The 23,811-nt window shown below is 33.6% G+C and overlaps 1 protein-coding gene and 1 long non-coding RNA gene across 3 annotated transcripts; both read left to right on the top strand.

Annotated features, from left to right (window-relative positions):
* Nucleotides 1-1,320: 1,320 nt before the first annotated feature.
* Nucleotides 1,321-3,057, top strand: LOC142625357 (uncharacterized). Its single transcript, XR_012842379.1, has 3 exons — nucleotides 1,321-2,030; nucleotides 2,392-2,435; nucleotides 2,648-3,057. It is a non-coding gene; the product is annotated as an uncharacterized LOC142625357 (long non-coding RNA).
* A 9,204-nt stretch (nucleotides 3,058-12,261) lies between these two features.
* Nucleotides 12,262-17,871, top strand: LOC142608970 (casein kinase 1-like protein 1). 2 transcript variants are annotated; one of them, XM_075780626.1, is made up of 14 exons: nucleotides 12,262-12,815; nucleotides 12,896-12,936; nucleotides 13,994-14,063; nucleotides 14,187-14,335; nucleotides 14,428-14,523; nucleotides 14,614-14,684; nucleotides 15,184-15,245; nucleotides 15,365-15,428; nucleotides 15,504-15,588; nucleotides 15,675-15,801; nucleotides 15,954-16,036; nucleotides 16,104-16,167; nucleotides 16,490-16,632; nucleotides 17,161-17,871. In XM_075780626.1, exons 1-14 carry the CDS (start codon nucleotides 12,740-12,742, stop codon nucleotides 17,437-17,439), a joined length of 1,410 nt encoding a protein of 469 aa, XP_075636741.1. In that variant the 5' UTR covers nucleotides 12,262-12,739; the 3' UTR covers nucleotides 17,440-17,871. The 2 variants fall into 2 exon arrangements, with proteins under 2 accessions (XP_075636741.1, XP_075636737.1); XM_075780622.1 differs by having other exon boundaries at nucleotides 17,152-17,871.
* Nucleotides 17,872-23,811: the final 5,940 nt, after the last annotated feature.

Genomic DNA, 23,811 nt, shown 5'->3' with positions numbered 1-23,811 from the left:
GTACGATTTGACCCAATCAAAAGTACAAATATTTAATTATCAATCACTTACAATGACAATCCCACTGCTTCCTTAGAGCATCAGCATTGAATGTGGGAAATCTCAAATGCATGCTAAATTCTGAATTTTTTTACAATTGAGCTCAAAAAATGTCTGCAATGAAAGTTGTATAATACAATAATGGTAAAAAAAAATACCATTGAGCTACAGTGTGATTCTAAATGTAGAATCACACTGTAGCTCAATGGTATAAAAAAAAATAATTTTTTATTTGCTCAGAACCTGCTCTCTCTTCTTTCTTTATTTCTCTCTTTCTCCCTTTCTTTATTTCTCTCTCTCTCTTTCTTTCTACTCTCTTCTTCCTGCTCTCTCTTCTTCCAGGAAAATATTGTTCCGATGGGTTTTGGTTTGCTCGGTATGTGATCGGCGTTGTGATCGGCGTTACTGGTCCCGATGGTTGATGATGGGTTCCGATTGGCTTTGTTTTTCCGATGGGTTTTTTTTTTTTCTGGGTTTGCTGGTTTTTCCGATGGGTTTTTTTTTTGACAATGGTTTGACGATGGGTTCCGATGATGGGTTCCGATTGGCTTTGCTTTTCCGATGGGTTTTTCTTTTTCTAGGTTTGCTGGTTTTTCCGATGGGTTTTTTTTTTTGACGATGGGTTCCGATGATGGGTTGATGATGGGTTCCGATTGGCTTTGTTTTTCCGATGGGTTTTTCTTTTTCTGGGTTTGCTGGTTTTTCCGATGGGTTTTTTTTTTTCTGGGTTTGCTGGTTTTTCCGATGAATGATGGGTTTTTCCGATGAATGATGGGTTTGCTGGTTTTTCCGATGCTGGTTTGATGGGTTCCGATGAATGATGATAGAGGAGTTGGGTTGATGATGGAGGAAGAGTTTGAAGAGGTGAACGGATGATTCTGGAAGAGGATAAAATTGAGAATAAACAAAACAGTAAATAATATATTTTATTGTGAAAATATATTATTTTAATAAGTAGAATAGAAAAATAAAAGTTTTGATGTTGGGTGTTTTAAAAAATGGTATTGTAAAATTGATAAAGTGAATTTTTGATGGTAAAATAGGATAGAATTAAGAAAAATGAATGTGGATGCTCTTAAAGAGTGATTGTTTGGAAGTGCTTATTTTTTTTGATTTATTGGGTTTAAAAAATATATTCACAATATAATTATATCCAAAAGTTTTCAAAAATTGTACCTAAGCTAAATAAATTAGAATTCAGGTCTGACAAACCATATATATTATAAATTTATTGTAAGGTCTGACAAACTAGTCCTCAATTTGTTTGATATGTTTATTTGTGTTACCTGGCTAGGAGGGAAGAAAAAAAAAAAGAGTAGAAACAATAAAGTGGAAATGTCCAAAACTCCAAGAAGAGTTTGCTTTGCAAGAAGGAGACCCCCCCCCCCCTAGTCTAGCTAGGCTGCCTAAGGATTTTTATTAAATTCTGAAGGTTATTGCTTGCTGGCTACTGGAGGATAATTAAAAAGCTTTGGGTTGGGAAGCTAATCCTTTTTTCTTTTTCTTTTTTTGATAAATAGTTTGGGAAGCTATTCTCCTAGGCATATATGACACAAACAGTACTACAACTTTGTTTATCATACAGTTTCTGGGTGAGTTTGTCAAAAAAGAGACACAAATGCATTTGCATTCTATTCTGTTTGACAAGGCATAGTAGTCACTTCACTTGCTGAGAAGCAAAACCTCTCTTCATTGGCAGTAGATAAAGAGTGTGAAGCCTTGAGAAGCAAAAATCTCTCCTCTCAGTGTGTTTGTTTTGTCTTCTTGAAGTGAGTGACTCAAACCCACCTCTCTCTCTCTCTCTCTCAAACACATACACACACGCAAAGGCCTAAAAGCCCAAAGGTCATCATCATTTGGAACTAACTTAGACTCTAAAAGAAAGATGAAGAAAAGAATGTGCTATTCCCTAATAGCTATTATGCAGATAATGTCCTGTATTTCTGTAACAAGCAGGCCTTTGGAATCGTATGATGCTGCTCCTATACAAGGTTCGCTATTCATGCTCCTTCACATACATGTCTCTCTGTACAACGTTTGTCTGATTCTTTCTTTATTATTAGCAAATTCTTTTTTCTTTTTCAGATTCCTACTTCAACTTTCCCCCCCCCCCCCCACACAGGGAAAAAAAAAAATGCTTCTTTGTAGTTTGTTCTTTCGCACTTTTCTTGAATTAACTTTTTACTTTTGGTGTTAGGAAATGCATTGCTTATATTCATTTGACTTCAAGTGTTTGATTTCACATAGCTTTCTCCTCGTGATCTTTGCCTATTTCTGTTTTATTTTTTTTTGTGAAATTAAATCAGCTCCCACTACCATATTTGCTTATTGTATATACTTCCATGTAAACAGGCCAAAATCCACATTTCACACAAGCTGCCCATGACACAAAACAGGTCTCTCTCTCTCTCTCTCTCTCTCTCTCGTACACACTCACAAAATGGGATTATGTTATAGTAATTCTTAGCACTCCGGAGCACGGAGAATGAAGGTCCTTCTTCTTACGTTCATATGAAGTTCACTCATTAATTATGAAAGGAGGGTGCACAATTCCTTCGAGACTGAAGAATTCTCCTTATATCTCATTGTTTAATTTCTTTTTTCCTAGGGACTTGAAAATGGGAATGAAAAGACATACATGTGGCTGAGTAGGCTGGGGTCAAGACCACCAAGCTGTCAGCACAAGTGTGAAGGCTGCATACCTTGTGATCCTATTCAAACACCCACACCCACTGATCAGATTGGAGTTCAATATGCCAATTATGAGCCTGAAGGATGGAAATGCAAGTGTGGCACATCTTTCTTTAATCCTTAAAAATGAATGGTTTTAGTTCAAAGGCTCATGTACAGAAAAGACGCCGATTCATTTCTACTTTTTGTTGAGAATGTGATGCTGAGGAAGAGGAATTTTGGAGGATTAAAGCTTTTAGTTGGAGTTTGGAATATATGCAAGTTTTAATATTTTTAAATCTATCTTCACTCTGTCTCTGTGATTGAATGAAATGTAATCCGTTTTCTTGAATTTTAATTACCTTATTGTCAGACTAGAAATTAGTTAAGTCCCATCATAGAACCTTGATTGTCACACAATGATCGAATTCTAACTTCACCAAAATCCATCTCCATTGGGCACCATATGATCAGATCCTAGTAAATTTATCAAAAACAATAAAAAACAAAATGTAGCTCATCCTTAAAGTGATTTCTTAAAACTATGTACTAGCTTTACTCTATGGAAAATATTGTATAGTCAGTCTTTTAAGTCTATTTTTAAACAAAGTTTTGCTTCAAATTAGCCTATTTCTAAACAAAGTTTTGCTTCAATTCTATTTAGAAAAATCTCCACAAGCCCGTGTGATTCATAAAACCATTCACGTATTTAAATGAGTCATATGCCTTATTAATAAATTATGTGACTAAAAGTACACTGTAATGAAGTAGATAGGAAAAAAATTTCTTCAAATGGTTTGGAAATAAATTTTTTTTTTAATAATTCTACAATTAGGAAAACCATTAGAAAAAATCTCTCCAAATCCATTACGTGACTCAAAAAACCATCCACGTACTTAAATAAGTCATTTGACTTATGAATAAATCATGTGACTAAAAGTACATTGTCAAGTAGTGGGTTGAAAAAATTTATCTTCAAATGGTTTGGAAGTAATTTTTTTTTTCAATAATTCTATAATCATAGGGATGATTTGAATTCTAGATGTTTTCATTGAAAGCACAAAAAAAATACTGACCAATTGAATTACAAGGTTTTGGAAAAAAGAGAATAATGCTAAGGACATAATAATATTTTAACAACTTTTTAGTAGGACTTTTAAATATAGGGAATATTAAGGACATGATATTTTTAATAAAAAAAATTTATAACTTATTTCATATTACTTGGTGTTATTAGAGTCCCGTCATTTTACGTTATTATTAAATTATGCATAATGCTACATACAAAATAAATTGATTTAACATTTTTTACAAAGAAAAAGTTAATGGATGTCTTAAAGGTATAGGTTTAGGAAATATTTTAAGAAAAATTTTATGATAAAAGAAAAAAAAAAAAATTTTGTGACGACTTTTTATATTTCTCATGAAAGTGATTCAAAACTTTCTAAAAATAATTTATTAATAATTGCCTTAAAGGCACCTAGATTAGGGATGACAATTTTTCCCCACCATGTTTAACCCGTTCCTCCCCGCTTCGCCCCGCACAGGTTTTTCCTGCCTCACAAATGTGGTGGGGCGAGGATGGGGCAAGATTTTAGCCCCGCACCACGGGGCAGAGTGGGGATGGGTTTAAACTTTTTAGACCCACCCTGCCCCACCCCTCCCTGTCCTCGCCCTCGCCCTGCCCTGCCCCACCCCACATTGCTAAGGGTTATAATTATAAATTTTTCATACCCTAAAACCCTACTTTTAAACAAACATATCAATATTAGCTTATTTTATTCTACCCAATGTGATTCTCTGCCTTTATTTTGTTATATGTTATACTATAAGGTTTTTTTTTTTTTTGTCTTGTTAAACACTTAGATATATTATTCAATTTTTTCTAAAAATTGATTTGATTTTATGGGATAAATTTAGTTGTAATTTCAAGTATATTTTTATTAATGAAATAGATTTCATTAAACAAAAATTGTACTAGTTGTATGGCAAATTAACAAAAAGTAAAGTTTTACGGGGTGGGGCGGGGCTTCGCGGGGCCCCAAGGGGTGGGAATGGGGTGAGAAAGTTTTCCCCATCATGCGGGGCAGGGCGAGGATGGGGCAAGACAAAATCATGCGGGGCGGGGACGAAGACCCCATCCTTCGGCCCTGCCCCATTGCCATCCCTAACCTAGACATCCAAAACGAGTTGGAATTCGTTGACCCAACCTAAACTAAATTTTTTAACCTAAATAAAAAACGGCTCAACTTGTAACCCAACCTGTTTTTTAAAACTTTTTTTAATACTAACATGCCATTGATGTGTGCTATATGCATAAAAATAAAGGCACAAAGCAGCACTGCATAGTCATAATCAGTAAGTACTACTAAGTAGCCAACACCCAAAACATTGGCCATGCCCCCATTTTTAAAAAAAGAAACAAAAAATTGAAAGTCACTAACATAAATACATAATAGACTTAATACTAATCTACTAGCCTCATCACACGCACTCCGCACGTGTGATGAGGCTCTTTTTTATTTTGAATTTAATGTTATAAATTTTAAATTTGAATTTGTCTATTGTTAGTGAGGTTACACGAGAAGAGATTTTTAAGAAGCTAAAATTTAGGATTTTGAAAATGAGTAAACTACTAGATTTAGTGTGTGCTAGTTTTTAGGAAAATATGTGTCAAACGTGTTTGAGATATATTTAAATAAAAAGTGTGTGCTAAATTTTAGAAAAAAAAAAAGTTTCTCTGGTAGTTTTTTGTTTTTGAAGTTTGTTGAATTACAATTTCAACCCTATTTTTTATTTGTTTAGGAATAAATATTATGTAATTAGATTAGTGATATTTTTTACATTTTTTGAAATCATAACTAGTTCTCTAAATCCTCTTAATATATAAAAATGATACAACTAAGTTAATAGTGGCACTACACTACACTACACTACACTACATATACATGTCTGCAGTCAGCACATAATACACCACTAACACCAAGTAACTAGCACAAAACAAAACTAAAGCCTAATGTAAAAGCAAAAGCTTTATTTATTTAATTAGTCTATCTAAATAATCTAACTTTATTACTATTTTATTCTAAAAAAATAACTTTATTATTATTTTAAATGCAATAGGAACATATGCACTTAAGAAGACTAATAACTTGACATGGTACATGATGTTTAGTTTAGTTTAGTTTTTTCTTTTTCTTTTTTCTTTTTTTGTTCTTTTATGGGAATGATATTATTAGCAAACTTTTAATCTGAAATGTGTAAACTCAAGGGTGCCTCTCTCTCTCTCTCTCTCTCTCTCAAGTTGTAAATTTGTAATTATAAGCTGGGAATTATTAACATGGAAGATTTTGTAATCATGACTGTAAATAATTTTAGTCATGCTCAAAATTGTCTAAATTGTAAGGATATGGAAAGTTTTATATATATTTTTTGTTTATTTTTCCCCCCTTGCATATATAATAGTCATTATAGTAGATGGCCACTTAACGGAAAAAAATAAATAAATAAAAACAAAGAGCATTAAAAAATACAAGTCAACTTAACCCAAATCCAACCGTAAAGTTTACTACGTCTGAGAATACTAGTTAAAATTACCATTTTTACAATTATTAAGTTGACAAATTTTTATAAATATTTATCTGAAATCAATACTATTAATATCACTTAGATACTTTTTCCTAACAATCCAACACGTGAGTATATATGTCAAATACTTTTGTCTCCTAGACTCTCTCTTTAAATTCTCCACCAGCCGTTTTATATGAATCACTTCCGTTTCGGGCATCATTAATTAATTATCTCATTTAAAAAAAAAAATTATTTCATCGAAATGGACGTCATCTTTGAGCTTCACGTTATTGCAAAGCAATTCTGAAGTCGACTTGTTTGATCAGGAGATGAGAAATGACTAATGAGAGGTATGCAAAAAGTAAAAAACTGAAAAGAGTTTTTCATTCATTCTTGAAAGTAGAAAACTTGAAATCATCAAAGAAGTTGGGCTGGGTGCTCTGATCCATGTTGAAGGACACGGACTGTTGTTCATTTGGGTTGGCCTTAGCCCTACGCCCCTACTATATGATACTCCACATTAGTTCTTTTTTCTTTTGCTCAATAATAAAATATATTCAGAAAAAAAAAAAAATTCAGCATAGAGATATGAGGAATAGAGTTTCCAACTACCCTGTCTGGAAATTAGGGTTTAAAAATAATGTATTTTACAGTTAACCAACAGTTTCTTTGATCATATTAGAAAAATTAAAATTTCTAAATAATTTTTTATAAATGTAATGACAACATTAATAACTTTTTTTAAACTATATTATAATTTTATGTTTAACAGTAAACAAACATAATGACTAAGTTGATATATTTTATGGATTATTATAGATAACCTACCCGAGGTTAGGATTATTTTCACTTCTTCTATTCATGATTCAAAAGTTAGCACTCTGTCCATCTAAGATCAATCCATTAGGCTACTATAACCCATCTCTCCATTTGTCATAAAAAAAACTACTTTTTTGATGAAAACAAGCGTTAAACTAATCAAAATTCTAGAGTTTATAAAACTTTCAAAAATGAATAAACATTACATATGAAATACAAAATATGAAAATACAAATCAAATACCAAAACTTCTCTCTAAAAAAGTTCTAATCGGAAGAAGCAATGAAGAATTAGGGAAAAAAAACCATCAAAATTAATGAAGTCAACTTTTAGTGTTAACCTAAAAGAGAAACAAAAGAGAAAAGAAAATGAAACAGAGAGATTGTGCTACACGATCTAATGTTCGATGCATACACTAAAACCCTTGAAAATCCCACGAGGAAGGCAATTTTATATAATCTAGTGTCCCATGCAAAGATAGGACTAACACCTAAAATACGTTATTTTTTGTTAGAAATTAAAATGACCAAAGAGCTCCCATTTGACTGGATTGGGATCCTTATGTACAGGGACGGAGTTAGGATTTCAAGTGAGGGGGGGCGAGATATACTCAAACCCAAATGCTTAAAAAAATTGTTATAACCTAAACCTTTATATTGTAACTCTAGATTAACCCAATGAAAAACCTTTTTTTTTTTTTATCCAAGCAACTTATAAAATTATATATATATATATCTGTGTGTGTGTTTATCCCAAACTTTTTTAGGGAACTTCATTGAACACTTAAGTTGCAATTATCCTACGCTAATACTTTAAGATAAATTTCATAAATCATTTAGAATCCAGACAGAAACTTATAAAAAGAATCAAAATTTGATGAAAATTTGAATAAAGAAATTGTATTTTTTTGTAAAAGCATGGAAATATTGAACAAAAATTGAGTATGAAAATTCAAAATCAAGTTTCATATATTTTATATTTTGCTTTTTCTCATTGGGCCAAGGGGGGGCCATTGCCCCCCTTGGTCCAAGCATAGCTACGTCCCTGCTTATGTAATAGTCAGCGTTATTATACTTTGCAATTATTTTGTACGTTAATGGGTAAAAAAGTTTAAACGTAAAAAAAATTAAATTATATGCAATTATTATATGGTACTATAGGTATCAATTTCAAATCTCATTTGACTTTTTTATTTTATTAGTTTTATGCATCCCCTTGTTAGCTTAGTTTTGTTGATGGCAGATAAAAAAGTGAGGTCTTAATAGGTTTAAACAACAACAAAATCAAAACTTATTATTTCAACTATTGTAAAAAAATGTTGTAATTTTTTTTATGTCCATCGCATTACTAATTTTTTTTTAAAAAAAGAAAAAAAATTGTACTAATTTGCTTTACCCAACAAATAAAAAAAAAAAAAGATGTGGTAGTTGGAGTATAGGCATCAAGTGGTCAACCTAATCCAGCATTATGGTTTCAACTGCCTAAGAACCAAACCTCGATAGAGTATATATAGTAGAATAATAAAGGCTAGACTAGAAAAACCAGGTGCCAGTACCACAGACAAGAATCACTGTTTTTACTTTTTAGCTGGTATGTCTATCGGTAATTGGTTAAGACTGGATCTCGATAAGGTTGGCAGAATTTTATCAATAAAGAAAAGGAAAATATATTTATATCTATACTAATATATAGAAAAACAAGGAGACAGAGATATTAACACGTAATGAGAAAACTGAAAACGTCTTCATTATTCATATTCACACAGGTTGACCATGTCCTTGAAAATAACAAAACAAAAAATAGAAGTCGCAAAGAAACTACAATCTGAGGTGGTTAATCCGCGTTGATATATTTTTGTCAAGGAGACAGAGATGTTAAGACCTGTTAAAATAAACAAATAAAGAACCTCACTATTTTTAAGAAGGTCACTATTGGAATATTTGAAGAATTTAACTTCACATACTAGTTAGTAATTAAGAAAGTTGTCAAAGAGTCTTAATTAGTTCAATTAATAAAGTTTTTGTGAGTTCGAGTTTGTTCAATTAATCAAATTTCTAATGATTAAATAAGAAATATGTGATTTTTTCTCCACTTACACAAAAACCAATTAGCATTATCTTAATCTGGTAGAGATTTTGGCTCAAATTTTACCTACACAAAAAATCGATTAGTGTCTTAATATAATAAAAGTTGAAATACCATAAGTTTAAATTCTGTCATACTCATATAAATACAAAATTTAAAGAAAAAGAAGAATAATACACAAAAAATCGATTAGTGTCTTAGAGTGATAAGAGTTGATCACCATCCATAAGTTGAAATTCTACCATATTCATATAATACAAAATTAAAAAGAAGAAGAAGAAGAATAATAATAAGAAGAAGAAGATGGCTGCCAAAGAAATATGGGAGATGACAGGAATAAGAAAATGTTCCCCAAAAAATGGCTTTTACTTTGAAATTTTGCTCAAGTTTTCAAAACCATACAAGAATGCTTAGCACTTAGCTCTTTTTTTCTTTTTCTTTTTTTTCCCCAAATAAAAAATTGTATCTCAAGTTCATGCATTGATGTTCTCTTAAAAATAGATATATAAAATTATATTTTAAATCTTATGGTTTAAGGGTTGTATATAGCAAATTACACCCTATAGTTTTAGAAAAAAACAAGGAAGAATTATTATATTAAGCCCTATTGTTTAGAGGTGTAATAAATTAAATCTTATAGTTTTAAAAGTAACAAACTTGAAACTACAAACCATGAGGTTTCAAAAATTAACAAATCAAACGTTGAGCTCATGGATAAAAGCAGCGTTATGTTTGGGGTTAAACGTGGAATGGTGCATTTCATGCTTGAGAGAGAGAGAGAGTCCTATTCCTATAAAACGTCTGGTAGCCACCCTTTTTCACACAACTTCATACTATTAGCTTTTTTTTTCTTTTTTTTCTTTTTTATTTTTTAAAGAGAAACACCACCATCCTTGTTCATACACATGCAAAAAGTTAACCACCAACTCAGTAGCCTTTTCTAACCTATAAATTAATCAGAAATAACTCAATTTCTTCACAATTAGAAAAAATGAGAAATTTTAATTATATATATATATATATATATATATATATATATATATATATATATATATATTTGAAGGCTATGCGTACATTTGAGAAGCGCATTTTGAGCGTTTTTTAGTGGCTAACTTTTTTTTAGTGGGTCTTATACACTGTTCACGGTACTATTCACAATAAGCGATATCCAAACAGACCCTATGTGTATGAAAAGGCTAGTACTATTGACACAGTTGCCAAGAAAATATCAAAGATGGAATGGAGGAGAATGGTTGCCGACAGCGTAAAGAGGCCAAAAGCATTAAATATTAGTATTCAACTCTTCAGATTATTTTTAGCAAATAATTACCAAACAAAATCTATGCCCGATTCTCCAATACTATTCAAGTTTTTACAAAACGCTACAACGCTCAACAAGTTTGTAGAGCATTGTAACTTTGTCGTACAAGGTTTTTTTTTTTTTTTCCTCTCTCTCTCTCTCTCTCTCTCCCCTTTAAAAATGTTGATTTTTTTAATTGAAAACTTTTTTGTTTTAAAAGTTTGCAAAATCAAATGTAAATACTTTGGATCCAACTCTTCAAAAAAAAAATTTTTGGCTAAATTGAAGAACATTGTATCTTAAATTCATATCTAGATGTTTTCATTCAAAATAGTTAGAGGAATTTACATTTTAAATCCTATGTTTTAGGGGTGCAGTAACTTAGACTTTATAGTTTAAACTCTCTCTAAACTTTATAGTTTTAACAAAGTTAATGAAAACTAGATTTTAAACACAATAATTTAGGGTTGTAACAAATTAAACACGTACAATTTCAAACATATCAAATTGAATTATGAAATTTTAAAAATAATAAATTAAAAATTGAGCCTATAGATCATAAAAATGGAGTTTTTGTTTGGCGTTAAAGTGGAATGATGCATGTCATTTTTCAAAGAGAGTGGTAGAATCATACTTGTTTGAGAGAGAGAGATCATAATTCTACAATACACTTGGTAGCCTTTATGGTTGTGGCATATGCAAAAAGCATAACCACCATCAATGTCTCATCTACCTCAAAACTAAATTCTCTCATCTTTACAAAACGTATCATCTAACTATATGTCCTCAACACAAGTATCATTACTATATTCCAAGAAACAATTGTTCTCACAACCATTTCATCTAACACGACAAGTGCATTCAAAATCCTCTATCAATTTGTTATAAAAACACTTTCTCAAAACAAACAAAAAAAGTTATAAAAACACATTTTAGAATTAGAGTTTAAGCCACACTTCATATGGGTCATCTAACCATCCCCTGCACCTTGAGAAGAAGCAAAAAATGTTATTTTATTAGGTCTAAGTCATTGCATTCACAACTTGGAAAAAGACTCATATTACCTCTTTCGGAAAATTGCAAACACAATTTATTATGTGTTTAATTTATTATTTTACCTCATAATTTTGTTTTTTTAAAACTTTTTTATGTAATTATTTTTTATTAAACACGTGGTTTAATTTGTTGCATTCTTAAATTTCCCTAAATTATGGGATTTATTTAAAATGTTATTGTATTTTAGGTTTATTTTTGTTGTTGTTGTTGATACACTATAATTTGGGGAGTAATGCTACAAGCATAAATTATTTTACAAAATGCTGATGCGGCTAATCTTTTATTGGTTTTTATCTAGATCCACTATTAATATTATTTTTTTATTTACCAATAATTATTTATCACATCAATAATTTGTAAAAAAATTTTATAAAATAATTTCTAACTCTACTATTATTCATAATTTGGGATGAGGAGATTTCAATTTTTTGGATATTTGTGTTGAAAATAGATTTATATTTAGATATTTTATTTACAAGAGAACCCAAAAAAATAAAATAAAAAAGCCTTTAGATCACGTGACAAATACGCTCCAATTTGGCGGATAAAGCCACGTGACAGGGACCCCACTTTTACACCGGCGCAAAAGCTTCTCTGTCCCCACCTTCGTCTCTGAAGAAAACTTTCGCCACGCGTACCGTACACGCGTGGACAAGGAATTTCCCAATTAACCCAAAAAAAAAAAAAATAAATAAAAGAAGAAAATTTATTGTACGCAGATTGTCTTCGTTCAAAGTCTTTGCTCCGATTGGCTAAAATTAAAAAAATACAAAATACAAAAATACAAAGCAAAAACTACAATGCTAGAGAAAGAAAAAGATTAAAAACACAGCATATCATGTCTCTCACTTTTTTTTTTTTTCTCATCTCTGTTACCAAAACCTCCTTTAACCTAACCCTAGATTTTAACCAAAAAAAGCAATTCTCACAATCTCAACCATACCAAATTCTAACCCTACCCTAGATCTTCATAATTTTTTTTTTGTTTGTTTATTAATATTTTCTTCTTCTTCTTCTTCTTCTTCTTCTAGTTTCCGTACAATTCATCTTTGTTCTGCTCTGTCAATTTCGATTAGTATTATCCTCTGTCGGTGCGGTTGAATCATCGCTCCCAATTTTTGTTTTTTTTTGAAAAATTATAAAAATTAAGGCTCTGAAATTGTAGCTAGGGTTTCAAACAATTTCGGTTTTTGTGTGGAAATGGAGCATCGCGTTGGGAATAGGTTTCGGCTTGGCCGAAAGATCGGTAGCGGTTCGTTTGGAGAGATCTATCTCGGTACGTGTTTTTAATATGTGTTGCTTAATTTTGGCTTCTTTTTTTAAAGCTTAATCGGTGATTGAATTGTGGTTTTACAGGTACTAATATTCAGACTAACGAAGACGTTGCAATTAAGCTTGTGAGTATTGCTGACTCTGTTTTACGTTAATGAAAATTCATGAATTTTTTTGCTTTTCTATTTGTTTTATTTATTGTTTGTGGATGTTGAAGTTAATTTATGCTCTAGATGGTTTAATTTAATGTTATTTTTGCTATGGAATGTTGTAAATATATGTTTTTTTTGGAGAAAGAATTATGGGATCGGATTCTGGAGAGAGTTGTTCTTTATGGTTTAGAAGTCATAGATTAGGTAATTGGGTATCACTTTGTTTTAAGGAAATTGAATGGTACAGTTACTTTAATGAGATTGAGATGCTGAGGATTTCAATTTTAGCTTGGTTTTCGGGGCCTCTAAGGGTTCATCAGTGTATAAATTAGAAGATATTTGTTTCTTTTATTGCTTCCATTATTTTATTTTGAAAAGAATAAACATGGGGAGAGGGGCAATCGTTGCTTTTGGAAAACTGGGTTGCTGTACCCGATTTTATGTTTCATTTGATTTTGATAGAGGTTTGGTGATTTGTATCGTTAAATATGTTATCCATTTCATGATGGGTTAATGTGTACTTAAAGTGGTTTTATGCAGCCAGTTGATATCTTTTACGTACTATTAAGCATGGACATGGACTCAACATGACACGAGACATGGTGACACAGCAATTCTTGAAAAATTAAGCCAAGACATGGTGGAAATACCACAATTAATCAATTGAGATGGATTTTAAGTAGTGTTATTTATTTGCAGGCATATTTTATGTTTATTTATATGCTTTCAAAATAATAATAACTATCAAATCTTTAAAAAAACATATCTAAAATGAAACGAATTTTTTATCAATAATTTTTTTTTTCTCCTAACATAATGAGGACACTCATTCAAAATTGTCCCCGGCCTGTCTGACACAGATGTGTTGGGCACAAACACAGTTTTGAAGTATCCATGCTTCTTAGTTTACAGACCTGGAGATGTATTTCCTCTTCATGCTTAGAAATGTGCAAATCTTCAGGTTTGGTGTTTGCAATGCTGATGTAATTTTTTTGGTTCTTAAAATGCTGATGCTATTTTTTACATTCAGGAAAATGTCAAGACAAAGCATCCTCAGTTGCTATATGAATCAAAGTTGTACAGAATCTTGCAGGGAGGAAGTAATGAAATTTCTCAGCTTTATTGGTCAATTTTTTCTTTCAGTTGTTGCAATTTCATTTAAAGTTTTTGTTTTTATTTTGTGGGTCATCTAATTTTCATTTTTCATTTCAACTCAATGGCAGCTGGAATTCCAAACGTGAGATGGTTTGGAGTGGAGGGAGACTATAATGTGTTGGTTATGGATTTGCTTGGACCTAGTCTTGAAGACCTTTTTAACTTCTGCAGTAGAAAGCTTTCTTTGAAGACAGTTCTTATGCTTGCAGATCAAATGGTAGTTCCCTTGACTTGATGCATAGCATTGCATTGGTTTGTATTGCTCCTCTGAGAATCATTAATCTATGCCGTCTTTTATGTCTATTTCAGATCAATCGTGTCGAATTTGTTCATTCTAAATCATTTCTTCATCGAGATATCAAGCCAGACAATTTTCTTATGGGCTTGGGAAGGCGTGCAAATCAGGTATTTGTTCTAAATTTGATGTTGTTTCTATTTATTTCTTTCATTCAGCCAATCTATATTGATATGGTAACTGCTATTCACTTCATTCAGGTCTACGTCATTGACTTTGGTCTGGCTAAGAAATACAGAGATAGTACAACCCATCAGCATATTCCTTACAGGTTAGTGTAATGTGTGTGTAGCTGTTTTTGGCGGAGTCAGTGTGTCTCATAGCTGTAATGGGATTAAAGATTATACAGTCAATATGGTTAACCATTGTAATGGCTCTGACTGCTAAAGGGTGCTAAAGCCTTTGTTCTCCTGTGGTACAGTCTGCTTGGCTTTATTTTGAACTCTGCAGTTTTGTCTAGCCTTGAGAAGACATTCTGCCTTTTTTTCCCAGGAAATGTTCAACTCTGTTGTAGTGTGCAACACTCTAGTTCGTCTATTATTTTCTGGATTTTCAGGAAATGCTTGACCTATCAAAAGAAAAAAAAATCCATTATCTCATCTTCCTTTCTAAGTCTTGATAGAATTGGAAAAGAATCTGAGCCAGCGTCTTGTCTAGCCTTTTGCCCAAATTAATCTGTGGATAAAACATGATAACCATGCAAGCCATTATCACATATGTTAATTTTGGTTAGTCAGTTGTTTATTGTACTTTGGTCATGAACGGTGCAGAGAAAACAAGAATTTGACTGGCACTGCAAGATATGCGAGCATGAACACTCATCTTGGTATAGGTATGGTTTGTCACATCTTGACTTGGTGTTCTTTTCTAATGTGTGGTTCTTCCAGTTAAGTGTCCCTTCTGAATTTTGTAATAATGTCTATTTCTTTTTTGATGTTTTGGACTCAATAGAGCAAAGCCGGAGGGATGATTTAGAATCTCTTGGATATGTCCTTATGTATTTTCTCAGAGGAAGGTGATTTTTGCTGCATATCCTTCCTTTGTTTCTTGCACTTCATACATTGTTTAGTGATTCCCCTTTTCTTTATAGTCTTCCTTGGCAGGGACTGAAAGCAGGAACTAAGAAACAAAAGTATGACAAAATCAGTGAAAAGAAAGTTTCTACTTCAATTGAGGTTGGTTGTTTGTAAATAGTCGCTGCATCCGTACACTATGTCTGCCTTCTGTAACTTATAATTGGAGTACTTAATGCTTCTTTCAGGCCTTGTGTCGAGGTTATCCAACAGAATTTGCATCATACTTCCACTACTGTCGTTCACTACGATTTGATGATAAACCTGATTATGCTTATCTGAAAAGAATATTTCGTGACCTTTTTATACGTGAAGGTTTGAATTTATTTCCCCCTGAAAGACTTTTCTTTGGTTTTCACTCAAGTTCATATTTGCAAATTGAATGCCGGTCTCAAATAACTTGTTTGAAGGAAAGATAGAATAGCGTTAGTTCTCCCTCATTTTATTGCCCTTTTTTGTTCGAACAGGCTTCCAGTTTGATTATGTGTTTGACTGGACCATTTTGAAGTATCAACAATCACAGCTGGCAACTCCTCCAGCTCGTCCTCTTGTAAGTGATCATAATTTCTCTCTTTTCATTACCATTGGATGCATTTTGTAATGCCTGTGTTTTTTAGGGTCCTGGTGTTGGAACTAGTTCTGGAATGCCCCCTGCTATTGCCAATGCTGATAGACAGACAGGTATCTTAGCCCTATTCCTTACATTAATATCAATACCATAATTCTCACATATGGTCCTTCATTACATCGAATCATTTTGTTGGTTTTTTCCCAAGTGGCAGTCTTGTTGGTAGATTTTCCCTTGCTATCTTTTTCTTGCTTGCTGTAAGGACATCACTTGGCTTCTTTTAATCCTTTCCAACTCCGACCAATTCCTTCTTTCTTGTTGCCTTGTTTGAAATAAGTTTTGTAATGTCATATACTTTTATTCCTCTGAGCTGTAAATAGAATCTGCGATACAATGCAAGCTTGGGTTTATGCTACTTCTCCCACTTTGTTGCAGGTGGGGAAGAAGGGCGACCAGCTGGTTTGACTTCAATGGATTCTTCACGGCGGAGAATAGCCGGACCAACTATAAATTCTGGAAACTATTCAAGGCAGAGAAGTCCAGTTGTTAATGATTCTACAATTTCTAATGATACTTCGGTGAGTTGATTGGAATGCATAAATTTAATCTTTTTTTTTTTTGGGGGGGGGGGGGGGGGGGGTTGGGGTTGGGGTTCTATTGTGTCCAAGTTTGTAGAAATCTTTTGATTGTAATCTGATTTGTTATCCATCTACCTTGGATAGTTCATTCTTATTTATGTTCTATGACACTATTTTAAAATTAGCATAAGGCATAAGCCTGTCTCCCCCACTCTTTGATTCACCGGTTACCGTAAGAGGCTCCTGCTGAGTTGTCACTAATAGGACAGGGTGGCAGGTGCCCAAGTAATTTTTTCCAAATTGTTTTAAGTGTTTACATCATTTCTTCTTTAAGGCTTGTTCTAATCTTGTTGATCAAAGCTTAAAGCTGAATTTATTAGTTTCTTGCTATTTGCATTTTCTTTGGTAAACCTTTTCACTAATAATTTAATGCATGTGGGATAATATGAAATATGAGATAGAACAATTGTACTGTCCATTTGGTTTGACGCCTTATTTTAAACATAATGTGCATTATAGACCTTGCAGTTCACAAGCAACAATATTTTGGGCCGGCCAAGTGGATCATCAAGGCGCGCTGCTGTTTCTAGCAGCCGTGATGCATTCGTTGAGAGTGAGTCAGATCCCCATCACTCACGTACTACTGAGGCAAGCCCTGGAGCAGCTCGCAGAATTTCAAGTGGCCAAAGAAGTTCACCAGTTGGATCTTCAGACCCGAGGCGTGCATCATCTGGGAGAAATACCACTCACACAAGAAACTATGAAAATGCCCTCAAGGGCATTGAGACCCTGCAGTTGGACAAATGAAGAGAGGCTTCAGTGTTAAATGCTCACCTCAGTGCGTTCTTGTAAAAGCTTGAATTGACTGGTGTGCTATTACGGTTGCAGTAGAATAGGTTTGCTTGCAGTCGAGTTGTGAAGGAAGTTGGAGTTGAGATGTCGGGTTGAAACCCAGAGAATCTTGGGTTTGGATTTGCACACTTGTAGCTTAAACCGGACATGTAGAATCAAATGTGAAAAGCTGTGGTTCATCTGAACTTATCCCAGGCTCGGCTGTCTATAAAGCTCAGGTTATATTCGCATGGCTTCTCTGTTTTGGCTACAACGTTTCAACTTTTTTATCCCTGATAACTGTGGTCACTTTGTTGATTTTATGATCTTACATTACGATGTTATTGAGACTTATGGGGCCAAAAGCTTGGCACTGTAAATTGGCGAATGTGTTCATATTCCTGTTTAGGTTCTTCTCTCACACCCCCCCCCCCCCCCCCAACCTTTTTTTTTCCTCCTTCAAATTTTATACACATTATGTTGAGCACGGGTGCAGGTTTGAAGAATTTACGTTAGAGGAAAAGAAATGGAGAAGGGAAGCAAGTTGTGGTTCATCTAACCAAATTTATCGGTTATGCCTAACATTTTTTGGCTGTTGCTGTGTTTTCCTGACTCGATTTTGTACATGTTTTTTTTCTTTTCTGAAATAATTATTTTTTTTAATTTCTCATTGATTATGAGTGTGTCAATTTTTAACAAGACATGTATATCCTTTTCATTGCTCGGCATTTACAATTATGAGATGATCCTTTTTTTAGTTCTGCAATATTGCCATCCCCAATATATTCAATGCCTATATTCCTTTGTGCCTTGTGTGGTTTTTATTGTGACGAGCAATTGTATTTTTATTGTTGTTGCACTCCCATAAAATTCCCTTTTAAGTCCAATGTTTCTTATATTTGTATGTCTGGATGCTTGTATTAAATATCCCAGTATTTGTAATTTCGTGTTCTTGTTAATTTCCTTAATTGAGATTGTAACACTAGGACGCATTGGTGTTACCTATATATGCTTTGTTCTTGTTTTCAGTGATTTTATTACCAAACGAAAAAAACCTTTGGAAAAGTGTTTTAATTTTCACATTTCAATGGTCATGGTTTAATTGTGTATTCGCGCGTTTCCTATATCCATGTGAATGGAACAAAATAGGGAAAAATATAGAGCTGGTGATCTGTATTGATCTGATCACGTCAACAGCAAGGCCATTTCAATAGAATATTCACCTCTGTGATGTGTAATCTTGAAACCAAGAACATGTTGGGTAGATCCAAATTCCAATTAAGCCTTTTGTACATTACCCAATTATATGGACATATGACAAGTTTTTGAACTCCGTAGGTAAAATTCAAGCAATTCAAGTCCCACCGAAATGAGTACGTTTTGAGTGGGGCTGGGTTGGGTCTAAAGCCTCCTAAGACTCAATAATGATTTGCTTTTATTTTATGTTCCTCCTGAACGAGGGTCCAAGGCTGTTAGAATCATGCAAATGTTATCCTGGGTACTATTCTTTCCAAGCTGGCCATCTATAAGCTGAAAAGAGGGCGAAGTGAAATCGTCGAGAAACATCGGAACGAGGGCAAGGTCTTTTTCAGTGAAAACAGTAGTCTCGTGAAAAGGCGAACATAAAAACCATGACTGAATATCTGCATTCATGTTTAATACCTTGCATTAATCTCTTTTAATAATGCAAAATTAAGCGTTTGGGGACTAGAAATAAAGGGGCAATTGATATGGTTAATTGGTGGCTGACTGGTTGGTATTCGCAACCATGGCCAACAAATTACCGTATGATTAACCAGCCATTCTCATCAGTTGGTATTTTTTGTTCGGGTTGACTGCTATACCTCTCCCTATCCTGTAGGGAAATCGAGGTTGGATGCCTGGCCCTGGGGCACCGGAGGAACTGCAATAGACATACAAAATAACACAAAACTAAAGATGTTACCCAATTGAACTGTTTCTATGTCATCAGCTTGAGTTCATAGCAGTTTACTATTGTATGATGTATAACAAGTTCATTTACCTGAAACACGTCCCTCGGATTTGATACAGTAGCTCTCACTGAAGGACCATATTCATGCTACAATTTCCATGTATTTTATTCTTATTATTTGTGTGTTACATTCCATTCATTTCCCTCTTTCCAAACGAGCTGTGAAAGAACAAACCTTTAAAAAGATTCATGATGACGGATGATAAAAGGCTATGTATTACATTATTACCAATTAGCTACATGCCAAGAGTTGATTAGGTCAAACAGGCGGAAAATTTGCTAGAAAACATGGCATATTGAAAAAAAAAATTGATGTGCAATATGATATATCTCTTCTAATAAAAGACGATGAAAGCCAATGCCCTATCACTACTAGCTCTTCACCAGAGATGGATAACGTAGAATATAAAAACCTCATCAACCTGATGAAGGGATAAGATTAGCACACACAAGAAGCTTGGTGAACCCATGTAATTAAGAAGTGTCATCTGCCATGTAAATAATTATTCATTGTACATAAACATGAGAATGATCAAAAAGTTATCTACACATAAAAATGTTAGATAGCCATAGTCAAACATTTGTCAATAAGCTGTATATATGGCAGATGTTGATTTAGTGTTACATCACTTACATGTATATTCTTTACAAATTGTATCCTTGCATTTCTCTACAGTTATCAAAGGGATGCCATACTTTGTAAAGAGAAAAAACGAGTAATAATAGCAGCATTTCTTTAGTTCTCTTTAGTTTTCTCTCTATTGTGTTTGTAACTGGTATCATATAGCCTCCTACTCACTTCACTTGTATAAACAATAAAACTCTACCTTTGAGAGTTCCGTTTCAAGCATCTTATCTATTATTATAAAGAGTTGTAGGGTTAGTTCGTATTAGATACCCTTCAGCACCTATAAAATCGGTTTAACTCACTAGAGATAAAAGAAGAGCCGATGAAAGGTACTCCGATGGCTAAGTAAAAGAAGAGAATTTCTTTCTATGGAAATTGTAGCAGAATAAGTCATGGCAATTTTTTTCATACATATGCCCAAAAGGTTCCTTGCTATACAATATGGGGACATTGTGGTGATTTCATATCCTTTCGAATCTTTAAGCCATACGGTCCCTCCCATCTGCTTGGGGAGCCCTTAAGGTGGACTTGGGTAGGGGACAATCATACTTACCTCACAAACTGAGACGTTGTCACTGTCACATAGCAGAGCTTGTGGTGTAGTGTTTACACTGTTATTTGCGTTACATCATAAATTTTCTAGATCAACGAAGCATCATGCACTTCCCTTCACCATACCTTGTACATCTATTGACATTTGTTTTGTTTATATTGGGGTTTTTGTTTTTTGGATTTGATTTGGACCCCTTTTTTCTTTTCAATAAGGTTTGTGAGAGAGAGAGAGAGAGAGATGTTGCCTTTTTGGGGGGTTAAGAGGCTGTTTGGATTCTGTGTTTCCATCACCCATAACTCTGTTTCCATTACCTATAACTCAAAATAAGTGGGACCCACTCCAAGAAAGCTTGTTTGGCTGTGTTTCTTGTTTTTGTTTCCATCACTCAATTATCTGGTTTTTGAGTGACGAGTTATAGAAACTGAAAACACATTTTTGGTGTTTTCAGTTTCCATAACTCTGTTTCCAATGACAAAATTGTAATTTCACTCAAGTTATGGGTCCCACAATCAGTGTTTAGTCATTTCAGTGGTCAGCATTTACTCCAATGTATCTCTTTCATACCAGACCAAACCCATGTCATTCAACACCCTTCCTTTACTTTCTTCATCTTCTCTTCCCAAGCACAATCTTCCTTCCTTGCTTCGTCGATTTGGGTGCTGGGTTTTTTTATTTTTATTTTTATTTTTCAGTTGTACCGATTTTGGCCTCTACAGATTAGATCCACAATCTTTTTTCCTTGCTCTGTCGGTTTGGGTGCTGGGTTTCTTTTTTTCTTTTTTTTTGTTTTCATTTTTCTTAGTTGTACTGATTTTGGCCTCCACAGATTTGTTCTTTTTGTTCTTCTCCCACTAGTCACTCACACGCCGACCCATCTCTCTTTGTCCTTCACCATTCCCACGCCAAAAAGCTCATACTCACCGATATATTGACGAGAAAAGCCGAGAGATCATCGGCGTCGATCTTTAATCACATGCCGAAAAGCTTCACCACGCACTCGTTCTCCTCATTGCTGCTATCGTACTTGTTCTTCGTTCTAGCCGAAGCGTCGATTTGGGTCTTGCTATTTCTATTTGGGTCTTGCTATTTCTAGACAAGTTTTTTTTTTTTTTTTTGGGTGGTGTATGGAGTTTTTGTGACTGTGGTGTTTGGAGTCTTTGGTTAAACTATGAATGGAGTTTTTGTGTTAAACTGTGACTATGGTGGTGGCAAAATGAAATGAGCAGTGAAGAAAATGGTGGGAAATGAGGGTGAGGCAAGTAGGCTAACAGCTTTCTTTGACCAATTGCTCAGGTATGGGTCCCACAAAAAAAAAATTGATTGATGAAAAGTGAAAATATGTGCCAAACAGTGGTGTTAAGGAAATTGAGGAATTTTAAGTGATGAGTGAGGAGTGATCAGTGATGAAAATTGAGTGAGGAGTGATAAGTGATAAAAAAAAAACAAAACAAAAAAACCAAATAGGCCCTAAATTTCTGAACCACTTTTCTCATAGCAGTCCATGATTTTTCAAGTTCAATTTTTTAAGATTTTATTTTACCATTAAAATGTAAGAGCATTCTCATCAAAAATTATATAATTTTTAGCATTTAGCAGTTCAAAAAGCCACTTTATCAATTTTAACAACTTATATTACAATATACCTAACATCAAAGGTTCTATATTTTCTACTACTTCATTTAAATATATATTTTTTAATTTCTTTATTCTTCAATATATATTTCTCTCTCTATCTCTCTCAACCCATCAAACTCACACAGACCATCTCAACCCAACAAACCCATATCCACCACCACTGGAAATAAAACACCAACCATTCATACCCACCTGTCTATCCAACAAACTCACACTCTTCCATCTCAACCCAGCAAATCACACCCACACCCACACCCACACCCATACCCACTACCACCAGCCACCACCGGCCACACCCACAACAATCACTACCACTATCACCATCACCCATAACCACAACCACGACCACCAAAATCATAAGTCCAAAACCACAACAACATCTACCAATCAAAAAAACAAAATCACCAAACAAAAGCATCAGATATATGCATGGCAACACTAAACGACAATCAAACAAAAACAATAACACAGAGGAAAACCAACATTGAACCCAAACCCAAACCCACAGCAATGATCAACACACAGCAAAACACCTAACAACAATCAACACACAGCAACACACGAAGGAAAAATCTTCGAACGGAGTCAATCCGAGAGCAACATTTGCATGTCGATCTCCACATCGGTGCTAATTTGGAGTAGAAAAAAAGAAGAAGCTTGATGTGAGAAAGAGGGAGATGGAGAGCAGGATCTGCATGCCGATTTCCATATCGGTGCTGATTTGGAGCTAAAAGAAAAAAGAAGAAGAAGCTTGATGTTAGAAAGAGGGAGACGGAATGATTTGGGGCAGAAAAAAAAAGAAGAAGCTTAATGTGAGAAAGATGGAGATGGAGAGGCAGAGAAAAAGAGAGTAACACTCTATTTGTTTTGCTGAAAACTTTATGTAAAGATAGTTTTCCACATTTTCCAGTGTTTGGTAGAACAAAAAAAACTGGTCAACGGAAAACTATCTTGAGTCAATGGAAAATCCTAATAAAAATAAAGTTTATTTTTTATAGGTTGTTTTTCAAAAAAAAAAATTGGAAAACAATCTCTATCTCACAGTACGCTCTCTCACTCTTTCTCTCTTCCCTTTTCTTTTTCTACCCTCACTGTCACTAACTTTGGTCTCTCCTCTTCCATAGATCTCTCTCTCTCTCTCTCTCTCTCTCTCTCTCCATATTTCTCTTCCCCTTTATAACACAGTTTTCTGATTAGATTTTTTCCCCCCTCATTGCTCAGTAATTATTTCATTCTTCTCTACCAACTTGTAAAAGAGAACATATTTGCAATGGTGATTATTTCATTCCTCTCTACCAAAATCCCGATTATTTACTTTGAATTTCAAACTTAATTTTATTTTTTCTCTAAGAAATTTTTGGTCTGATAGATTCCAAGTAGAAGTTTTTTTTGCACATAAAAGTACTAAAATAAATAAAAAAGAAGAAAGAATGAATGGATGAAGTAAAAGACGAAAATTTTAAACATAGTGCCTATATGCCTCTAAATTGCTTTTACATAGGATAATCTTTTTTGTTGATAAATACATTATGCAGATAC

The sequence above is a fragment of the Castanea sativa genome, chromosome 1, assembly GCF_040712315.1.
Source record: "Castanea sativa cultivar Marrone di Chiusa Pesio chromosome 1, ASM4071231v1".
Lineage (NCBI taxonomy): Eukaryota > Viridiplantae > Streptophyta > Magnoliopsida > Fagales > Fagaceae > Castanea > Castanea sativa.
This window is presented reverse-complemented; position numbering and strand designations above follow the sequence as displayed.

Coding starts and splice junctions, on each gene's coding strand:
- LOC142608970 (XM_075780622.1), top strand. CDS start 12,740: ATGGAGCATCGCGTTGGGAATAGGTTTCGGCTTGGCCGAAAGATCGGT. Junction 14,064..14,186: donor CAGAATCTTGCAGGGAGGAA/GTAATGAAATTT, acceptor ACTCAATGGCAG/CTGGAATTCCAAACGTGAGA. Junction 16,168..16,489: donor CAATGCTGATAGACAGACAG/GTATCTTAGCCC, acceptor ACTTTGTTGCAG/GTGGGGAAGAAGGGCGACCA.